Source organism: Vulpes vulpes, chromosome 5 (genome assembly GCF_048418805.1).
Source record: "Vulpes vulpes isolate BD-2025 chromosome 5, VulVul3, whole genome shotgun sequence".
Taxonomy (NCBI): domain Eukaryota; kingdom Metazoa; phylum Chordata; class Mammalia; order Carnivora; family Canidae; genus Vulpes; species Vulpes vulpes.
The window spans coordinates 120070192-120088550 of record NC_132784.1 but is presented as its reverse complement, the minus strand read 5'-3'; the positions used below and the strand labels follow the sequence as shown (position 1 = coordinate 120088550).

At 34.5% G+C, this 18359-nt stretch overlaps 1 protein-coding gene and 1 long non-coding RNA gene across 4 annotated transcripts in view; one reads left to right on the top strand and one right to left on the bottom strand.

The window, feature by feature from the left end:
* The window catches only part of SEMA3C (semaphorin 3C), a 208708-nt gene that overhangs the window by 161225 nt on the left and 29124 nt on the right, over window positions 1-18359 (bottom strand). For all 3 annotated transcript variants that reach the window (XM_072759820.1, XM_026006115.2, XM_072759819.1), the window contains exon 2: window positions 16537-16678. In XM_072759820.1, the coding sequence (XP_072615921.1) occupies window positions 16537-16639 (103 nt within the window). In that variant the 5' untranslated portion in view covers window positions 16640-16678. The remainder of the gene's footprint in view (window positions 1-16536; window positions 16679-18359) is intronic.
* Window positions 709-17884, top strand: LOC140599098 (uncharacterized). The gene is made up of 3 exons (XR_012001831.1): window positions 709-837; window positions 14694-14783; window positions 17754-17884. It is a non-coding gene; the product is annotated as an uncharacterized lncRNA (long non-coding RNA).

The window sequence follows — 18359 nt, the reverse complement described above, 5'->3', positions numbered from 1 at the left end:
CTGCTGCACCTGGTAGAGGAGTTGTGTGTGTCGTTGGCTAAGCCTGCTGACCAGAACAGGTGGTTGCCGAAGAGAGGATTCATGCCATCCTTCTTTTTTGTACAGAAAGTTACAGCACACAGCACCACGCAGGTGGGTGCTCAAAAATATTCCTGGAATTCAGCGCAGTTCTTTGAGTCTTTTTTTTTTTTTTAATTTAAAATGATGTATTAATGGAATCTACCTAAAGTAGGGAGGATGGATGGGAAACAAAGGAAGAAGAAACAGATGGACACAACAGAGTTTATAAAAGCCTAAAAGCTTTTTCTCCTCTTGACCCATAATTTGCCAACAATCAGTTGATCTCCCAGGTTCCACTTTCAGGTGAATGTAATTAGACTGAGGGCACTTAATACAGATACCTGCATGTCTTGGAAAAGATCTAAGTTCAAAACCGACTTCATCAAGTTTAGCTTTAGTTATAAAAAAAAATCCATTTTTTTTTAAATCCAGAAGCAATTTTAGAAAAGGTTTTAACATTTAATTTTAGTATCAAATATTTATTGTAAAAGTTGGAAGCCAAAGATGGTTATTTGTTTTAAAGACAATTTCACCTCAGTGTTTAGGACACTGGATTTCATTTCCAAAGCATGAGTAAATGATATGTCCTAACTCTAGGCTACCTTTAACTCCATTCCTGCTACACATTCCATCAGCAGCCTGGGCTCTGAGGCTTTCACCATTCTGTGAGTAATCTCAGGCTGAGCTTGGTAATCTTCTTCTACTTCAATTAAAGAAGAAGAAAAACCAAAGAGGGGACGTGAGGAAAACAAAAGCAGGTGATAAAGTGCTGGATGAGTGAGTATATTTTGTCCTTTAAATTTCTAATGTAATATCTGAAATGTCTACACATAACTGAATACGTATAGAAAAGGGTCAGATACACATCAGGAAAGTAGACAGATATGAGATGAGCTAAATCAATGAATGCAGGTGATCATACAAGATTCTCTAAAGACAAACTGCTGAAAAGAAATAAATTGTAAAAGAGACATAGCTATGATAGGAATAAATGAGAAGAGAAGCTATCATTTATTTCCTTTCACCTGAAATGAGCATATTTTATTATTCTGTAACAAATCAGAATGTGTTCTTTCTTCTTCCACGAAATTTAGCCTACTGAATGTTCCTTTCCTCCTGTAATAGAAAATTGTTGACACCACTCTTGTTGATCCAGTTAAACAAGTAACGAAAGTATTTAATGCTGGCATAAAGGTCTCTTTGCTTATCCTACTTTAGATATCAAAATAAAAAACATACAACTGCCTACAACATATGCATTATAAGATCCTCTGGAAGAACAGATGAGGCATAATTAGATTTTCACACAAAGGTTTTACAACTCCAGTCATATCAGCAGGTTTTGAGTCCTAATGGAAAATGGAATTGATGCAATTACGTTGAACAGTGGCAGGAAGCATGCTTTTAAGAGAATAAGCTTAAAGAAAAAAAAAATCGCAGTTGCATGTGCATTAAACCTGTCAAGACGTTAAGCTAAAGATCTTCTGTCTGTGCCAGCTAAACCCCTGCCTGATTCCAGGAAGTAACTTTCTGAAGCCATGCCAAGCCCTGTGCTTGAAAATAACATCTTAATTGGTTTCTTCTAATAAAATTCAAAATGTTCCTTTTGGTGATGACAATACACCCATTGTTTTATTCCAGCTTACTGTTCTGGTCTTTTGGAATGTTGTATTACTGTTCGGGGGGTGGGGGGGAGGCTCGTGAGTCTGAATTTATGTAGCAACAATCTAGCTGGATGGACCAGCAAAAGTTGGAAGTTTTTGATGCCAGAAAGAGAGTTTCTATTTAGACCTAGATTTGTATATAATACCAATGAGACTCCAATGGCTTCCCACTGTTTGCATCATTATTGCATAATAGCAGTTGTATGTAAATACAGAGCCAGGCTGATAATATTTAGAGAATGTTTAAGGCTCTTACTAGCAACTGACACAAAATAAATTATCCAAGAAGTCTTTTCAAATCAAGGGATAATTTAAGCCATGAGGTTTGGTTTTGCTTGAATTACAATTACTAGCGTGTATTTGAGAGGTTGGAAAGTTATAAAAAGAGCTCCAAAATACTCACTGCATCATATTATCAGAACTTTTACATGCCTAGTCATCATCTTAAGTTTCATTACTGAAAGCTTTTCAAGCTAGTCTATTGAGTGGTTTGTATACCTAGAGACAGAACTCTAATTTCATAATGAAACTCAATACAAATATTATTTATTTTACACAAGCCACCTTTATAATCACTTTGGTGCTATTCATTTATTCATTAAACAAAAAACGTCCTTGTGTTAAGAATTACAGTTCTGTTGGAATCGTGTTTTACACGGAATGGTCTCGAACACTTGAGAGAACACATACCACCCCTTCCTGACCCAAATAAGGAAGGTCAGGAACACGAGGGTATTGGACTCCCTTTACTCTGGGTTTCTAATTTTGTTAGTGCTGTCTGAAAACCTTCAGACTTGTGTCCTCTATCAAATTTCAGCAATGAATGAACCAGCTCGGTGCACTTCACACAGTTTGGACAAAATGATGTCCAAAAGAGGTCTTTTCTAATCTAAATTTTGTGAAACGAAGATTTTAGAAAACAAAGCCCATAATGAAAGATTATGTTTCACATGCTATAATTGGAAATCTGCTAACTCCTGGCAATTCACACTAACTATAGTAACACTAGCAACATGGCTTGCAAGACTTTACTGGCTGGAAAAGCAGCAAGCGTAGGGAACAAATTTAGGTATTTGTGGTGTCTTTACATATGATTTGCCCCATTCATTCCTTTTAGAGGTTCCCGTTTCTGTTATCTGCAGTAAAAATGGATTGCCTCCTTCTGGTAGGTTCAGCTAGTCCTTTTGTTCTCACCATGACTAACCATCAGTGATGGGAAGGAGGCCAGGCTCAGAGACCGAAGTCACTAGAGTTTCTTGCTCTGCTCCTCAGCTCGGTCACACCGAGCTGTTACTGTATGGACACCTGTGTTGCGGCCACATGTTAAGTACTGAAGTGTTTACCAACCTGACTACCTAATTATTATATAAATATAAATTTGTGGTATTTGAAACTTTAACATAAGAAAACATAAATAATACATTAAAAAACGACACTAAGAATACAAGAGCTTTTTTTCCTGACTTCTCAATTTCTGTTTGTGTATTTACAAGACAGTGTACACTTGGGAAGGTCCTACTCGGTCCTGAAACACAATAAAAAAAGAAAAAAAAATAGAAAGTGAAACTCCATCCTAGGGAAATAAGATGTATTTCATGAAAGAATTTAGCAACTGCTTCGCTAGTGTTCTTACTTCGGCAGAGAATCAAGGTGTTTTTTGTTTTGTTTTGTTTTGAGATCAGCAGTCTGACCCATTTCTTAGAGGAATAACAATTATCTTTTGCAAAATAATATTGCTTTTACTCCTTTGGTCTGTCAAGTCCTTGGAGACTAGAGACTGGACATTAGCCTTACATTATATAGAAGGTTAAATATGAACAATCTTATATTCAAAGTCTGGTACCTGCTTATTTTTTTTATAAGAAAATAGTTTCAGTGAGTTAGTAACTTAAGAATTATATAGGTTAAATATTTCATACTTTTTAATCAAGAATCTTAAATGCTAGCAAGTGTCAAAATCGAGAAAGGCAAAAACATTAGGCATTTTCACTGACATCTCTTGAGACTAGGACATCAGATCAATGATTGTTTTCCTTCTAAGGCAGCATGTAAGTGAGCAGAATAGAATTCTCTATTCCAGGGTCTGATGAAAGAGGAAAATGGTATCCTGATGTACACGGTGCAACAACCAAAACTCTTGGCTATGGGAGTTGTAATTGGGAAAGGCAAGACAAACTATGTTCATCAATTTAAATGACTTAAACACAAATAAAAATTTGAATTTTTGATACTTATGTACAACCTCAATCTTTCCAAAGAGAATTCAGAAACATTTCCAATATAGGGTTAAATATATTGAAAGTTTGACATAAGAATCCGTAATTTATTGCTAAAAAAACAGTAGTTAATCGAAGATTTGGGGAGTGTTAAAGGTAGAGTGTTGCACACACTTTGGGAAGCGAATAACAATGAGGAAAATTTGTTAATATTCATATTAATGGCTTGGTATTTCGGCAAATTTTATAATACACATTTGTAGAATTCTCTACAAGCACTGCTATAATTAGTGTTTCTCTTCTCATATCCTCTCTTCTAGTCTTGTCTCTGGCACCATCAAGCTACAGGTCCCCAGCCACGACAGCCTCTCCGGGCCTTCATGCCCAACTACTTCATAGGTGTTCTGTAATAAATGACACAACTGGTGGAAATTCTCCAAAAAAGTTAAAAGTACTCTGCAACAGTGACATTTCACTACTGAGTTCTCCAAGGCATTAATTCCCACTGAATAAAGAGGGAAGGTTGAAAAGATTGCTTTTGAGAAGCATGCACCTTGGAAATGTAGAATGGACTTGCCATCTTTTACAGCTCAGCACATTGTTTCAGGGCCAGTGCTACCCTAAAATAGCACATGGCTCAGCACTTAGCTCTGCTTTTTATGTGCCCTTCTTGCCAACTCATACTCTGTGTTAGAAAATGTCTAACTTTTCTGTTCCTTGCTTTTAAATTTGCTTTCATTAACAACAGTGGTCCTCAGGAACATATAAATGAAAACACAGAAGGCAAAAGAAAGCTGGAATTTGCCAAAGCTCACAGCTCTCTTTCTCCATACTTTTGACAGTAATGGAACTAAAACCAAAATGATAGTTTTTTTTTATACCTTGTCATATAAAAGATACCTAGGAAATGGAAAAATTGAGCATATCAGTGCTATATTTAGTTGATGCTGCAATGGTATTCATAAAAAAGAACATTTGAGTCATTTTTTTTCTTTAAGAAAACGTAAGATATACTGAACTTATGAAGACACTACTCTGATATATCTGCACAGTGAGCTGAAGGGAATGAATAATAAATTTTTCTATAGTTATCTTTTGTCTGAGCTCAGACTTACTCCCACAGCCACAAAGGGAGATCTTACCTACCGCAATGGAATAAGCAAGTTCCATAGGCGTAATTACCTCATCCTCACCTTGATAAATCCAAAATTGAAAGGGTAATTAGGGATGGTATAAAGAATGAATTCTATTTCATTTCATTCTTAGAGAAAAGTTATTTTCTTTTAATTGTGATTTTGTGAGTCTTAAAACTAATTCTAGCAGCATATACCAAAATGGCTCTGGCTCTGGAGTCTGACTGCTTGTGCTTTAATTATGTCCTTTTCCATCCCTGTGACCTCAGGCAGTTACTTTCTTGGAATCTCCATTTTATGAGGATAAAAATAGCGCCCAATTCACAGTGTTGTTTAGAGAATTAAAAATAATGCCTGGTACAAAGGCAATATTAACATTAGTGATTATTATAATAAAACCAAATAAATTACCAAAGTATTTTTGAAACACAGAAGACAAAGTAGCATACATATAGATGAATATAGAAGAATGGAAAAACATGTATCTTTGGTTCTAAGTTTATTCTCCGAAATAAAAATTGCAATGAAAGGTATGTAACATATACTTTTAATCTATGTGAATAACATATCAAAATATTTGATCAACATGTGAATAAATTTAAAATAAGCTATCTAAAGCAATCTACAGATTCAACATAATCCCTTATCAAAATATCAATAATAATTTTTCCCAATCAAAATACCAATAGTATTTCTCATAGAACTAAAACAAATAATCCTAAAATTAGTATGGAACCACAAAAGACCCTGAATAACCAGAGAAATCTTGAAAAAGAATAAAAAAACTGGAAGAATCATAACCCTAGATTTCAAAACAGAATGGAACTGATGCAAAACGACACATAGATCAATGAAACAGAATAGAGAATGCAGAAATAAACCCAGATTGATCAATTAATCTGTGCAAAGGAAGCAAGAATACACAGTGAGAAAAAGACAATCTCTTCAATAAATGGTGTTGAGGAACCTAGACAGCCACATGCAAAAGATGAACATTGAACCACTATCTGACACCATGCACAAAAATAAACTCAAAATGGATTAAGATCTAGATGTGAGACCTGAAACCATAAAATTCCTAGAAGAAAACATGGGCAGTAATCTCTTGAACATTATCAGTCTTAGCAATGTTTTTCTGGGCCTTTCTCCTGGGGCAGGGGAAGCAAAAACGAAAATAAAAAATTAGGACCCGGGATCCCTGGGTGGCGCAGCGGTTTAGCGCCTGCCTTTGGCCCAGGGCGCGATCCTGGAGACCCGGGATCGAGTCCCACATCGGGCTCCCGGTGCATGGAGCCTGCTTCTCCCTCTGCCTGTGTCTCTGCCTCTCTCTCTCTCTCTCTCTCTCTGTGACTATCATAAATAAATAAAAAATTAAAAAAATATATTAAAAAAAAATTAGGACCCTCTCAAACTCAAAAAAATTTGCACAATGAAGGACACCATCAACAAAATGAAAAGGCAATCTACTAAATGGGAGAATATGTTTGCAAATGACATATCCAATGAGAGCTTAATATCCAAAATATATAAAGCACTCATATAACTCAACACCAAAAAAAATAAAATCCAATAAAAAACGAGCAGAAGACCTGGATAGACATTTCTCCAAACACATATGGATAGATGGCCAATACAAAATGATGTTCAACGTTACTTAATCATCTTGGAAATACAAACCAAAATCACAATGAGATATTACCTCATACCAGTCAGAATGGCTACTATCAAAAAGACAAGAAATAACAGGTAGGTATTGGCAAGGATGTGCAGAAAAGGGAATCCTCGCGCACTGCTGGTGGGAATATAAATTGGTGCAGCCATTAGGGAAAACAGCATGGAGGGTCCACTAAAAAATAAAAATAGAAATATCGTATGACCCAGTAATTCTACTTCTGGGTATTTACCCAAAGAACACAAAAACACTAATTCGAAAAGATACATGCACCCCATGTTTATTGCAACAATATTTGCAATAGCCAGACTATGAAAGCAACCTACGTGTTCATCAATAAATGAATGGATAAAGAAGATGTGGTATACACAGATACACACACACACACACACACACACACACACACACTGGAATGTTACTTAGCCATGAAAAGAAATGACATATGACTATTCACAACAATATGAATAGACTCACAGGGTATGATGTTAAGTGAAATAAGTCAGAAAAAGACAAAAGCCATATTATTTCACTTATATATAGAATCTATAAAACAAAACAAGTGAACAAACAAAAAACAGAGACAGACTCATAAATACAGAGAACTGGTGGTTGTCAGAGAGGAGGAAGGTGGAGGGTTGGGCAAAACAGGTGAAGGAGATTAAGAGGTTCAAACTTCCAGTTACAAAATAAGTTACAGAGATGAAAAGTATGGTGTAGGGAATATAATAAATAATACAATAATAATGTTTTGTGGTGACAAGTAGAGACTACACTTATCATGGTGAGCAATGAGTAGTGGTTAGAATTATCGAATCACTACGTTGTACACCTGAAGTTAATATAATATTGTATATCAATTTATCAAATATACTTCAATAACATTATATGTTAAGCCATCTAGCATCACTCAAGCTATCTTCATTCAACATAGAGTCCAATCATAATTGTTTACACATATCTATGAATAATCATGGACTAGAACACAGTTTTTTTTTTTCTTTTTTTTCATTGCTTTGGTGACATGACTGAATAAACACAGTGCAAAAGTTCACCCTTTTAATTTCTTATCAGTGGAGTATCCCATCTTCGTTCGCAGTTGCGGGAAACGTGTACCTTTAGAAATGGCTTAACATCACAGCATTATCATTTGGCAACTGAACTAAGCCTTTTAGAATCTGATAAAACTCACTGAGAATAGGAATTACTTTTTTATGACAAGAAAATAGAGTTTCTAACTTTTTTTTTCCCAAAAATCGTTAACAGAGCACATCATTGTAACCTATGTATCCTAATACTTCTCAAGGGGCATTCTTTGTACTACTTAAAACGTCTGTAATTCAAACCAGTAAAAGAGATTTCATTTTATTTTAACTACTAGAATCTTATACATATATTAAGGAAAAAATAGATGTGAAATTTCATAGCGATTTCTTCTCATCTTCTGTCCTCATTGTATTTAAAACAGTTTTAACTTGCTCTTTATAACGCAAATTTAGTGCTCCTCTACTTAAAACTCTTTATGATTTAGGTAGTGTCCCACTCACAATTGTATTCATCAATCCCTTCCTGATTTCAAAGACACTCTCAAAGGGGAAAGAATGCTGACTTTCTTATTCATGCAGTGTTCCTCCTTGAGTTTGGGTTTGTTAAAATATGAAGGTGTTATTAAAGATGTTTAATTGGCATTTAACTGAAACTACCAGAAGGAGACTGAAAACAAACTGCTTTAACACAAGTTTTCCCAAGAACTAAATATTTCAGAAGATTCAATACAACCAGAATGAACATTCTCCAAGATTAATGGAGAAATCAAGAACAATTGGCTTTATTTTTATCTCTTGGGCAACCATAAGACAAACTGTTTTCAACAAATGTGCCTTGTAATGTTAATGCTACCAGAGTTCATAAAGAGACAATTTATTATTTTGAGTTTATTGTCCAACAACAATTCATCAGCTTTCAGGTTTAGCTCACTAGTTCACAGGGGTCCTTTTATTTGTTGTTTAATTAAGCTTCTTGTCAAATGAGGCAGATATTAAAAGATAAAAGATGTTTTGTAAAATTCCATCATCTTTCACTTATATACTATTGATGCCCTGGAGACTTTGACAATTTTATTAATGGAAAATTCAGCAGTGAAAGAAGGCAAAAAAGAATCACAAATAACTGAAAGAACTGATAATCCTATGCAAGCTTAGTCTCTACACTTAATATACTTATTTCCCAACAGAACCCAAACTGACATGTTTATGTTTTTAAATCACTGTCATGCACATGTAAATGTAAAATTCAACCCTGGGCTGGAAAATTGGAAAATACAAGCTAAGGAAAAATGTATGCAAATAGTAGAAATTTTTATATAGTTTTAATCTTTTAATTGTCATTTTCCTTTTGAGGTTAAGGCAATTATTCCCAGGCTTCAATGGACGGGGGCGGGGGGGGGGGCATTTAGTAGTACGGAATATTTATTGTTTTAGCGAACACAAGCAGAAAATTAATAGCCAACACAAATAACTGACTTTTTTGCCATGCATCTATCATGCATGCATCTATTATTTTTGAGTATTCATAGCTTTATAAGTGCTTTATATATTTACACAGACACCTTTATAACTCATGAGTTTTGAAGCAAAAGAAAACTTGAAGTAGAGTCAGACAGCTGCCTATTCAGTATAATGATATTCAGGCCTTTTGAAACCTATGGGATATTGAGTGCACCCTACTTCTTTTTTATTTTATTTTATTTTATTTTATTTTATTTTATTTTATTTTATTTTATTTTATTTTGTGTTGTGTTGTGTTGTGTTGTGTGTGAGGGGGCGGGATGGATGTGTGTCCCAGGTTTCTTTATTTAAGAGCAAAGTGATGAGAGATGGGGGGACATCCTACTGCTTTATTTCAGGATATTATGTTTCTAGATCAAAAACCATGTAAATATAAATGATAATCCAGTGTTTATCAGGATTACTTAAAAAAACAATGTCTGATATCTTAGAGGTTTGTACTGGAGAAATAAAACATGCACATGACTGAATTATTGGCTTTATGGTAACAGAGGTGGTACTACTGTATAATTTTGGTTACCTCCTGAATTACAGTTGACATCCAATCTTAAACAAATAAGGAATTTTTTCTATTTCAAGTAACCTAATAATATATATACTCATAGGCTCAAAGATCAACTAATTCAATAAATAAATCTCAATTAAAATACTGACTTTAGGATCTAATAATTTCCACACAGAAAAAGCATTCAAAGACCAAATATTCCTGAATAAATTTCAGTTTACTCACCAAAGGAAAAGGGGGAAAAATCTAATATACTATTTAACAGTTATTACTGTAGGAGTATATATATAACCTATATTTGATATTTATATGGATATATATATATATTTGTCTTATTTTATGGGTACATTTATATAGATATATTTCATATCATGGTACAGAAGTAGATCAGAAATTATCCTACATGCCCCCACATTCCTGAGGTTTTATGGTATTCTTAAATGTCCCAAGAGAGGCAAGTAGTTGTCTACAATTTCAAGCCATGCACTATGCCATGATAATCATAAGTAGTAAACTAAGTAGATAGGGTTCTTTTTTGTTTTTAAGATGTTGTTTATTTATTCATGAGAGACACAGAGAGAGGCAGAGACACAGGCAGAGGGAGAAACAGGCTCCCCATGGGTGACCTGATGTGGGACTCAAGCCCAGGACCCTGGGATCAAGACCTGAGCCAAAGGCAGATGCTCAACTATTGAGCCACTCAGGTATCCCAGTCGGTAGGGTTCCTATTAAGTTCAAGCTTATCGTGAAAAATTGCACTTTAAAAAAACAGAATCTTGGGGATCCCTGGGTGGCTCAGTGGTTTGGCACCTGCCTTTGGCCTGGGGCGCGATCCTGGAGTCCCAGGATCATCGGGTCCCGTGTTGGGCTCCCAGCATGGAGCCTGCTTCTCCCTCTGCCTGTGTCTCTGTCTCTGTCTGTCTATCATGAATGAATAAATAAAATCTTTAAAAAAAGTGGTATACTTTAAAAAAATAAAATACAATAAAACCAGAATCTTAAAAAATAATGCATTTGTGAATTACTTTAAAAGTCTAGATATATCTAGACATGAGATATTGTTGATATCAAGGATTAATAAGGCAATATTCCTGCCAGGCCAGCACTGAAGGCCCTGTGAGAGCTGTGTATATATAAGGTCTTTTCCCTTTAATATAGGAAATTGGGCTTCTAATCAAAACACACAAAAAACTCTCTGGAAGAAAAGATCTAAAATTTATAGAGATGAAATGTCTATGTGGGAAGAAAATAGATAAAGGGATTTGAGAATTAACTAGAAAGAGTAAATATAAAAGTCGAATTCCCAGACTATGTTGAATCTTTAGTGTATAATGTGGGAAAAGTTTGAAAGTAGATAGAAAATATTTGACCATCAGCTATGTACCAGGATATGAGTCTAAAGGTATCTGTGCAAAAAGTAACAAAAATTCCTCTCATAGTATTTGTGTCTTAATGCTATAATGAAGAATTTTTTGCATTCTAGCTAGTAACTGTCATTGTTTTAAATAAACCAAGGTTCACTGAAGTGTGACTGTAGGGTACTAAGAGTGTATTAGTTGGGGAGGTGGAGTGGTTAAGAAGCATCAAAATGTATATTAATTCAACATTTATTGAATAATACCAAATGGCAGTCTCTACATAAGTGGAGAGGAAGTAATGATAGTACAAAAGAAGATCATAATTTTATCCTAAAGGAATTTATAAATATTAATTTTAATGCAAGCCTTCGTCTATTTTAATAAGAGTTACACTATATACCTCATAACACACTTTACAAACTTAATTCATTTCATTTTCAGAACAATTCTATGAAGTGTTATTTTCACTTTACAGATGATAAAATTCTGGATTGGGAGGGATTAAGTAATAACCCAATGTAGCATCCTCAGAATGTAGCAGGCAACTATGATTTAAAAGCAGCTCTGTATGACTTCAAAATCCATGAATTAAAAAAAAAAAAATTGCTTAGTTTTGTTCTTTCCCTTGCCCAGGCCCTTCCTACAAAATGTTTTTGAAAGCACTGAAAGGAATAATTATAGAACACCTCCTCAAAGGATATGATATTAAAAAACAACATATAAATTTAGTTAATAAGGGATCTTAAGAATTAAGTTAGCCCCCCAATTTTTTAACTGTTTGGGAGAATTGAGGTCTGACAAAATTTCAGAGTTAATTAGCAAGGAATGAAAGTTTGAAAATCCTGATAGCTCACATAAATGCTGTTCTCATTACACTACACTGCCGATCAAATGTTCATACTTTCACATATATCAAAAATATATGTATTTAAACATATTTCCTAATATTTTAATAAAAACCTTCTAGAGACCACTGGAAATCAAGACATTTTCTCCCACTTATTTATAACTAAAATTTTGCTGGTATTTTTCATTATACAAAAAAGATAAAAGTGTTATATTCAGACAATAATACATTTTAGAACTATAATTATTACTGAGAATAATCAGGGATATTTTAAAATGGAAAAGAGGTCAGTTCGTTAGAAGACATAACACTCCTAAATATGTCAGTTATCCAGAAATTCAAAAACATGAAGTAAAAACTGATAGACCTGAAAAGAGAAATAGGCAAATCCATAATTATAGTTGGAGACTTCAATTTCTTCTGTCAGTAATTGAAAAAAAACAAAGAGAAAATCAGCAAGAATATAGAAAGCAGACTTACTGAATCTAATTGGCATTAATAAAACATTCCAGGTGACAAAAGCAAAATATACATTGTTTTCTATGTAGGCTACTTTCAGTGCCAGAGTTTTAATAGTTTTTTTAAAGAATCAGAAGCATATTATGTATGTTCTTTGACAAGAGACTGAATCAAAGACCTACAACAAAAATATATAAAAAATACACAAATATCTTCACATTACACAACATATTTCTAAATAACTTGGGACTAAAAGAAAAAATAAGGGGAGCAATTAGAAGACACCTTGAACTGACTGAAAATCAGAATACATTTTATTAAAATATGTGAAGCAATGCTACACAGTGTTTCAAAGCAAATTTGTAGCATCACTGGTTATATTAAGAAAAAAAAGTTTTCAAATCAGTGACTTAAGGTTCCATGTTAAAAATTTTCAAATAAAAGAGCAAATTAAACCAAAGCAAGAAGAAAAAGATAATTTCATTCTAGAGCATAAACCAAAGAAATATTAAACAGAATAATAATAATAAAAAAAAACAACAAAACCAAAAGCTGATTAAAGAGATCAATAAAAAGGAAAATACTGATCTCTACATGGTTCAGTCAGAACATAAAGGAAGTAGACACAAATTATCAATATCATAAATGAAGTAAAGAACATTACTACAGATCCTACAGACATAGTGAGGATAGTGAGAAAATATTATACAACTTCATGCCAAAAAATTGAATATCTTTGATTCACAAGCTAAATTACCAAGTGAAAAAGTAATCTTATTGTAAGAATCTACCTCATTTTTAAATAGAAACAATACTTAACACAGTTAACTCAGTAATCACATTTTATATCTTAAAATATAAACAGTATTTCCATTTTGCTCAAGCTCAAAAACTTTTTGTAAAATGACATCAACCAATACCTTTTATCAAATTGTACAGTATTTATTCCTGGCTTCGTAAAAATACTACATGCTAAAGTCTCTACTGGATAAGAGCAAAATCATTTCATTTCCTGTTATATTAACAAGGAAAACCAATTTGTCTATTGTACATAAGTAGCCTTGATTTTCCTTATGACTGTTATAGATTACAAGATTTTCTGAGAAAAATGACACAACGTCCATAATGCTTTGAAATGTGGATCTGTCAAAATACTGGATTTTTTTTTCAATAAAAATTTGACTTAATCAAAAAGTGTTTGCATGACTTTATATTTATTTAAAAAGCTATTTGGCCTAAAATTAGAATGATAATAATTACAAAATGTAGCATCTAATAGGAATCACAGTTCTTTTAACATGCAAGATTTAGCTTGTACAAACGTAACTAATTAATAACATCTGAAGTGCATTCTCCTATAGGACTGATGACCATCTGGTTGACCTTGCACTAGATCAAGAGGGAAGGCAAATCTGTAAATCATTGTTCCCCAAATGTTATCACTCCATCATTCTACCACAAGAAGAAGGGATAAAACTTGGATGAGAGAAAAGATCTCTTGTTTCACACATTTCTAAATTGACTTTGTCAATTGGACTGTAAGACAACACTGAGAGGATTCTTCTAATGTCCCATCCAGAAAGAGACTGGCGGAAGACCAAGTAATAGTGAAGGAAAAGAATTCAAGACAGAAGAGCCAGGAGGCAATGTCATTATGAAAGAATATAAAGATGCAAATGACCTCTGTGTAATGTAGCCTGATATTATTTGAATTTCCTCAGAATCATTTTCCAACTCACAATTTTTGGCTGAGAAATAGTGATAGATATTTTGAAATAAAGGAAAGCTAGTATATATAATATGTATTTTAATTAATATATATTCATATATGTGTCAACCTTGTATAAAGTTCTATATTGTAATGTCAAGAGTAAATAATTTTGGAAGAAATGCAGCTACTTACTCATTGTGACACATAGAAAAATCATCATAAAATCAAAGAGAAACTTAAAACAATAAGAAATTCAGAAAAGGCATCTGAAACAACTATACTGACAAATTTCTTATGAAAATGATTATGAATTAATGATTAAAATTTATACATTTGAACAATTGTTTTGTCCAAGGCATTTTTCCTATGCTACTATGTCTAAAATATAGTTGCCTGTAGAAATTTTTTGTATTAATTTAGAAATTATGGAATTTAATTATTTGTTCTCCCAGTTGATATATCACTTTAAAACAACTTAAGTGATATTTTCTGATTATTTTCTAGCAAGACTCTTAGGAAGAATAAAATATTTTAGAACTCTCAGATCAATAGTTTATCTTACATTGCTGTATTCTACACATGTTATAAATTAAGGTAAGTCTTATTCTGCAAGAATCTGCTTTGAATTTGAAAGCATTAGAGTATTTTAAAAAGTCCATCATAACTTCTAGTCACTCTATACATAGCAGTTACTGTCTTACTTAGTATTGAAGTTTGGTTTTTAAAAATTATACTACTTAATTTCCTCTATAAAAGTCTTTTCTAGGGATCCCTGAGTGGCTCAGCGGTTGAGTGTCGGCCTTTGGCCCAGGGCGTGATCCTGGAGTCCTGGGATCGAGTCCCACATGAGGCTCCCTGTATGGAGCCTGCTTCTCTCTCTGCCTATGTCTCTGCCTTTCTCTCTCTGTGTGTCTCTCATGAATAAATAAGTAAAATCTTTGGAAAAAAAAAAGTCTTTTCTAATACGGACCTGATTGATTATCTCTGGTGAAAGACTTGTCTTTAAAATTTACACATTTTGGGTTAAGTTTGGATTAAAAACAAGGTTGGTTAGTTTGATATAATAGAGAGAACAAGTTTAGATAACTCATCTGTGAGACCACTCCATCTTCCTATATATTGAGAGAAATACAGAAAAGAGGAGACAAGTTGTACTTCTACCTAATGCCTTTAGTTTTCATTTGATTACATATTTCGTAGTTCTCAACTTGGAAGAAGAGGTATAAGTAGACTGCAAGATGTCACAGTATTTAAAAGACACTTCCAGGGGCCTTTCCCACTACTTAACTGAATAGCCATGGGTCTTAAGGGAGAATGCCTGGCTTAGAAGCTAAGGAAGCAATTAGAAGCTCACACACTCTAGGTTCTACATAAAGTTCCTTCAGTGCTTATGATAACCTTGGGGAAATCCCTTGGTGACTTAAGAAGGAAAGAAAAGAAAAGATATCCATTTGACTGATAAGTGTCCATCATACTGTTGTTTGAAATTCAAGACAACAGAGGATTTCAAAGACACTTGGCTATAGAAAGGTCTGAGAGTGTACTGTTTCTCAAGTTAAATGAAAATCTGCTCAATGACACTAAGGTTTATACAGAAAGTAAGTTGAAAGAAGTCATAAAAATATAGTAACCCCAACTGGCAAGATGACCTTCTTGATCCATTTCTTATTCTATCTGTCCAGTTAGCATGGGTTACTTGACTGACCGAACTACCTATACTAACGCTCATGCATACATTTGGCAAACCAGTCCCTCAGAGCGTCTTACACCTTTTATGTCTGTGCAAATTTGAAATCGCATCCATTTTCCTGAGCATCTGAAGATAACATTTGTACACAACAGCAATCGAAAACATAATCCCAACCTATTCTTTTAGATCCTTTTCAATTAAGTAGGAGACTCTGCCAATCTCAGGAACTCGTTTTGGACATGGGAGAAGGGCCATTAGAACAACATATGGAGAAATCAGTCTGTAGGATAAGGCTAAAATTTATTAAGAAAAATTTTAAGTAAATTAAACCTGCATAGACGTGTCTGCTAATGAGGAGTAGCACATAGAGGGTATTTCTCAAACACCAGGTGACTCGTCAGAAGAGAATTGCAAAGGGACAGGATATACTTCAAGCATTTTCATAAGCAAATGCAACAGAGGGTTTTTGCCTCTAAACCAATAATTTAAAATAGCCATGTCATCCCAAAGCAGTCCAGTAAAATTTTTAAAATTAATCAACAGTTGATAACATTTTACTATCTTTAATCGGTTATTAATGTTTGGATCTGGATGTGAAATTTTAAAAAAGACTTCAAATGACATTTCCCCCAGAGTGTATTTATCAACTTTTCTTACCATCAAATGTTAAATAAACTCTTGCTTGGGGCTGAGATGATCCTTTTACACAGATAGAACAAACAAATACTCCAACCAACGCGAAAATTGTCCGGAAGGCCATTTTCTCCAGATTTGCAAGTTAATATCCAAGGGAGAATACCTTTAAAAGAGAGGTAACAAGTTTGTGATACATCATTTCACATTTTAGGAGCACACCCCCTCACATACACACAGATACACACAAACCCAGCCATCTAGACAGAGCACCTATTCACAAAAGACATATCTAGACTTTTACAGTCATGCAAACAGTAGGAGGTGCTCTGACTTTGTTTCTTAGATGTGAAAATTTGGATTTGATTCATTTGTGTCTGAAAGTCTTTGCAAAAAAAAAAAAAAGAAACTGCTTTCTCTTCCAGCAAATAATGCTAATATTAAAGCAGAACGAAGCAGCCAGGAAACGCGTTCCTAAAGGAAAACCCGATATTTAAACTTGATCCTCCAATGATCACATAGCATTGAAAAGACCTGAGAATGGTACCAATCCGCACGAGTGGCTGAAAACTTCTCTTTCTACCATAAATACAGTAATAGCAGGAAAACACCATATGAACTTTCACGCACACCCACTCACTCCCATCCTCATTAGCTCTTTTGGGGTAATCATGTCTGAAATGGTGTTTCTGCACATAAATATATGTGTGCTCAATCCTTGACCACTGAAATCACTCAAATTAGTTATCTGCCAATTTACACAGAAGACCATGCAGCTGTTAAGTGATGCAGATGAGGTAACCATGGACGGGTGCCAAATTCAAACCAATGACTTAGTGGTGAGCAATCCAGTGAACCATGTACCCCGCAATGCATATTTAAGATAAATCAAGCAGAAAGCAGGCTGTCAAAATTCCAAGAGATAAATCAGAGAGAAAAAGCACTACCTTTGGAAACTGTGGCCATAAAATTGATACGTACTATTATTAACTAATGTGTGAGTACCGAGCGGGACCAGGTAAGGGGGGTAACCGGGGATCTACAGCGGCTCTAGGGGCCACAATATGCAAAATAAACCCACCCGGACCGTGAAAGAAATCGTATCATTTTGAGTGTGATGTTATTGTACAATAAAATGACAGAGTTAAAGCTAGAAATCTGTTTTTACAGGTTACAGCGATGCTAATCTTCACTGTTACGTGTCTTTTAATATTAAAGTCTTAACATTTTATTCAATAAAGGAATGCCATGAGGAACGGAAAAGACCGCTTCATGAATGCAGAAGAAGAGGCGCAATTAAGCCGAACATGCCATTTTAAACAATCTCCACGTTTTAAACAGTTGACTTCCTGGGTGGTACACGTGTTATGAGACAGAGAAACAAAACTGTTTGCCTTTCCCAACACAGACGGAGGAGACCCCGGAGATGTTTGTGTTGGTAATTTTCAAAGGAAACAGTTTCTTCCTGCTTCCACAACCTCTTCACCTTGTCATCTCTAAATTAACTTAGAAGAAAATTGATTTTATGGGGTTACTGTCTCTTAGTCATCTGCTCCCTGGTTTTGTTGACTTTACAGTAAAAAAAAAAAAAAAAAAAAAAAAAAAAAACTAAATATGCCTGACCTTTGTCCCCGTATTAATTAAGCAGGCAGACAGTATCTACACGTTTTGACACAGCGCTACAACTACTAGTGTTCTAGCTGGCGGGTCTCCCCCAAAGCAACGTTTGCTAAAAACCGCAGAGTAACAGCGGAGGCGAACTGACAGGTCCAGGAGCCGAGTCCGCAGAGCGGGGTGGCCCGACGGGGTCCGGCGCGTGCCCGCAGCATCGCAGCTTCCCCGCAGCT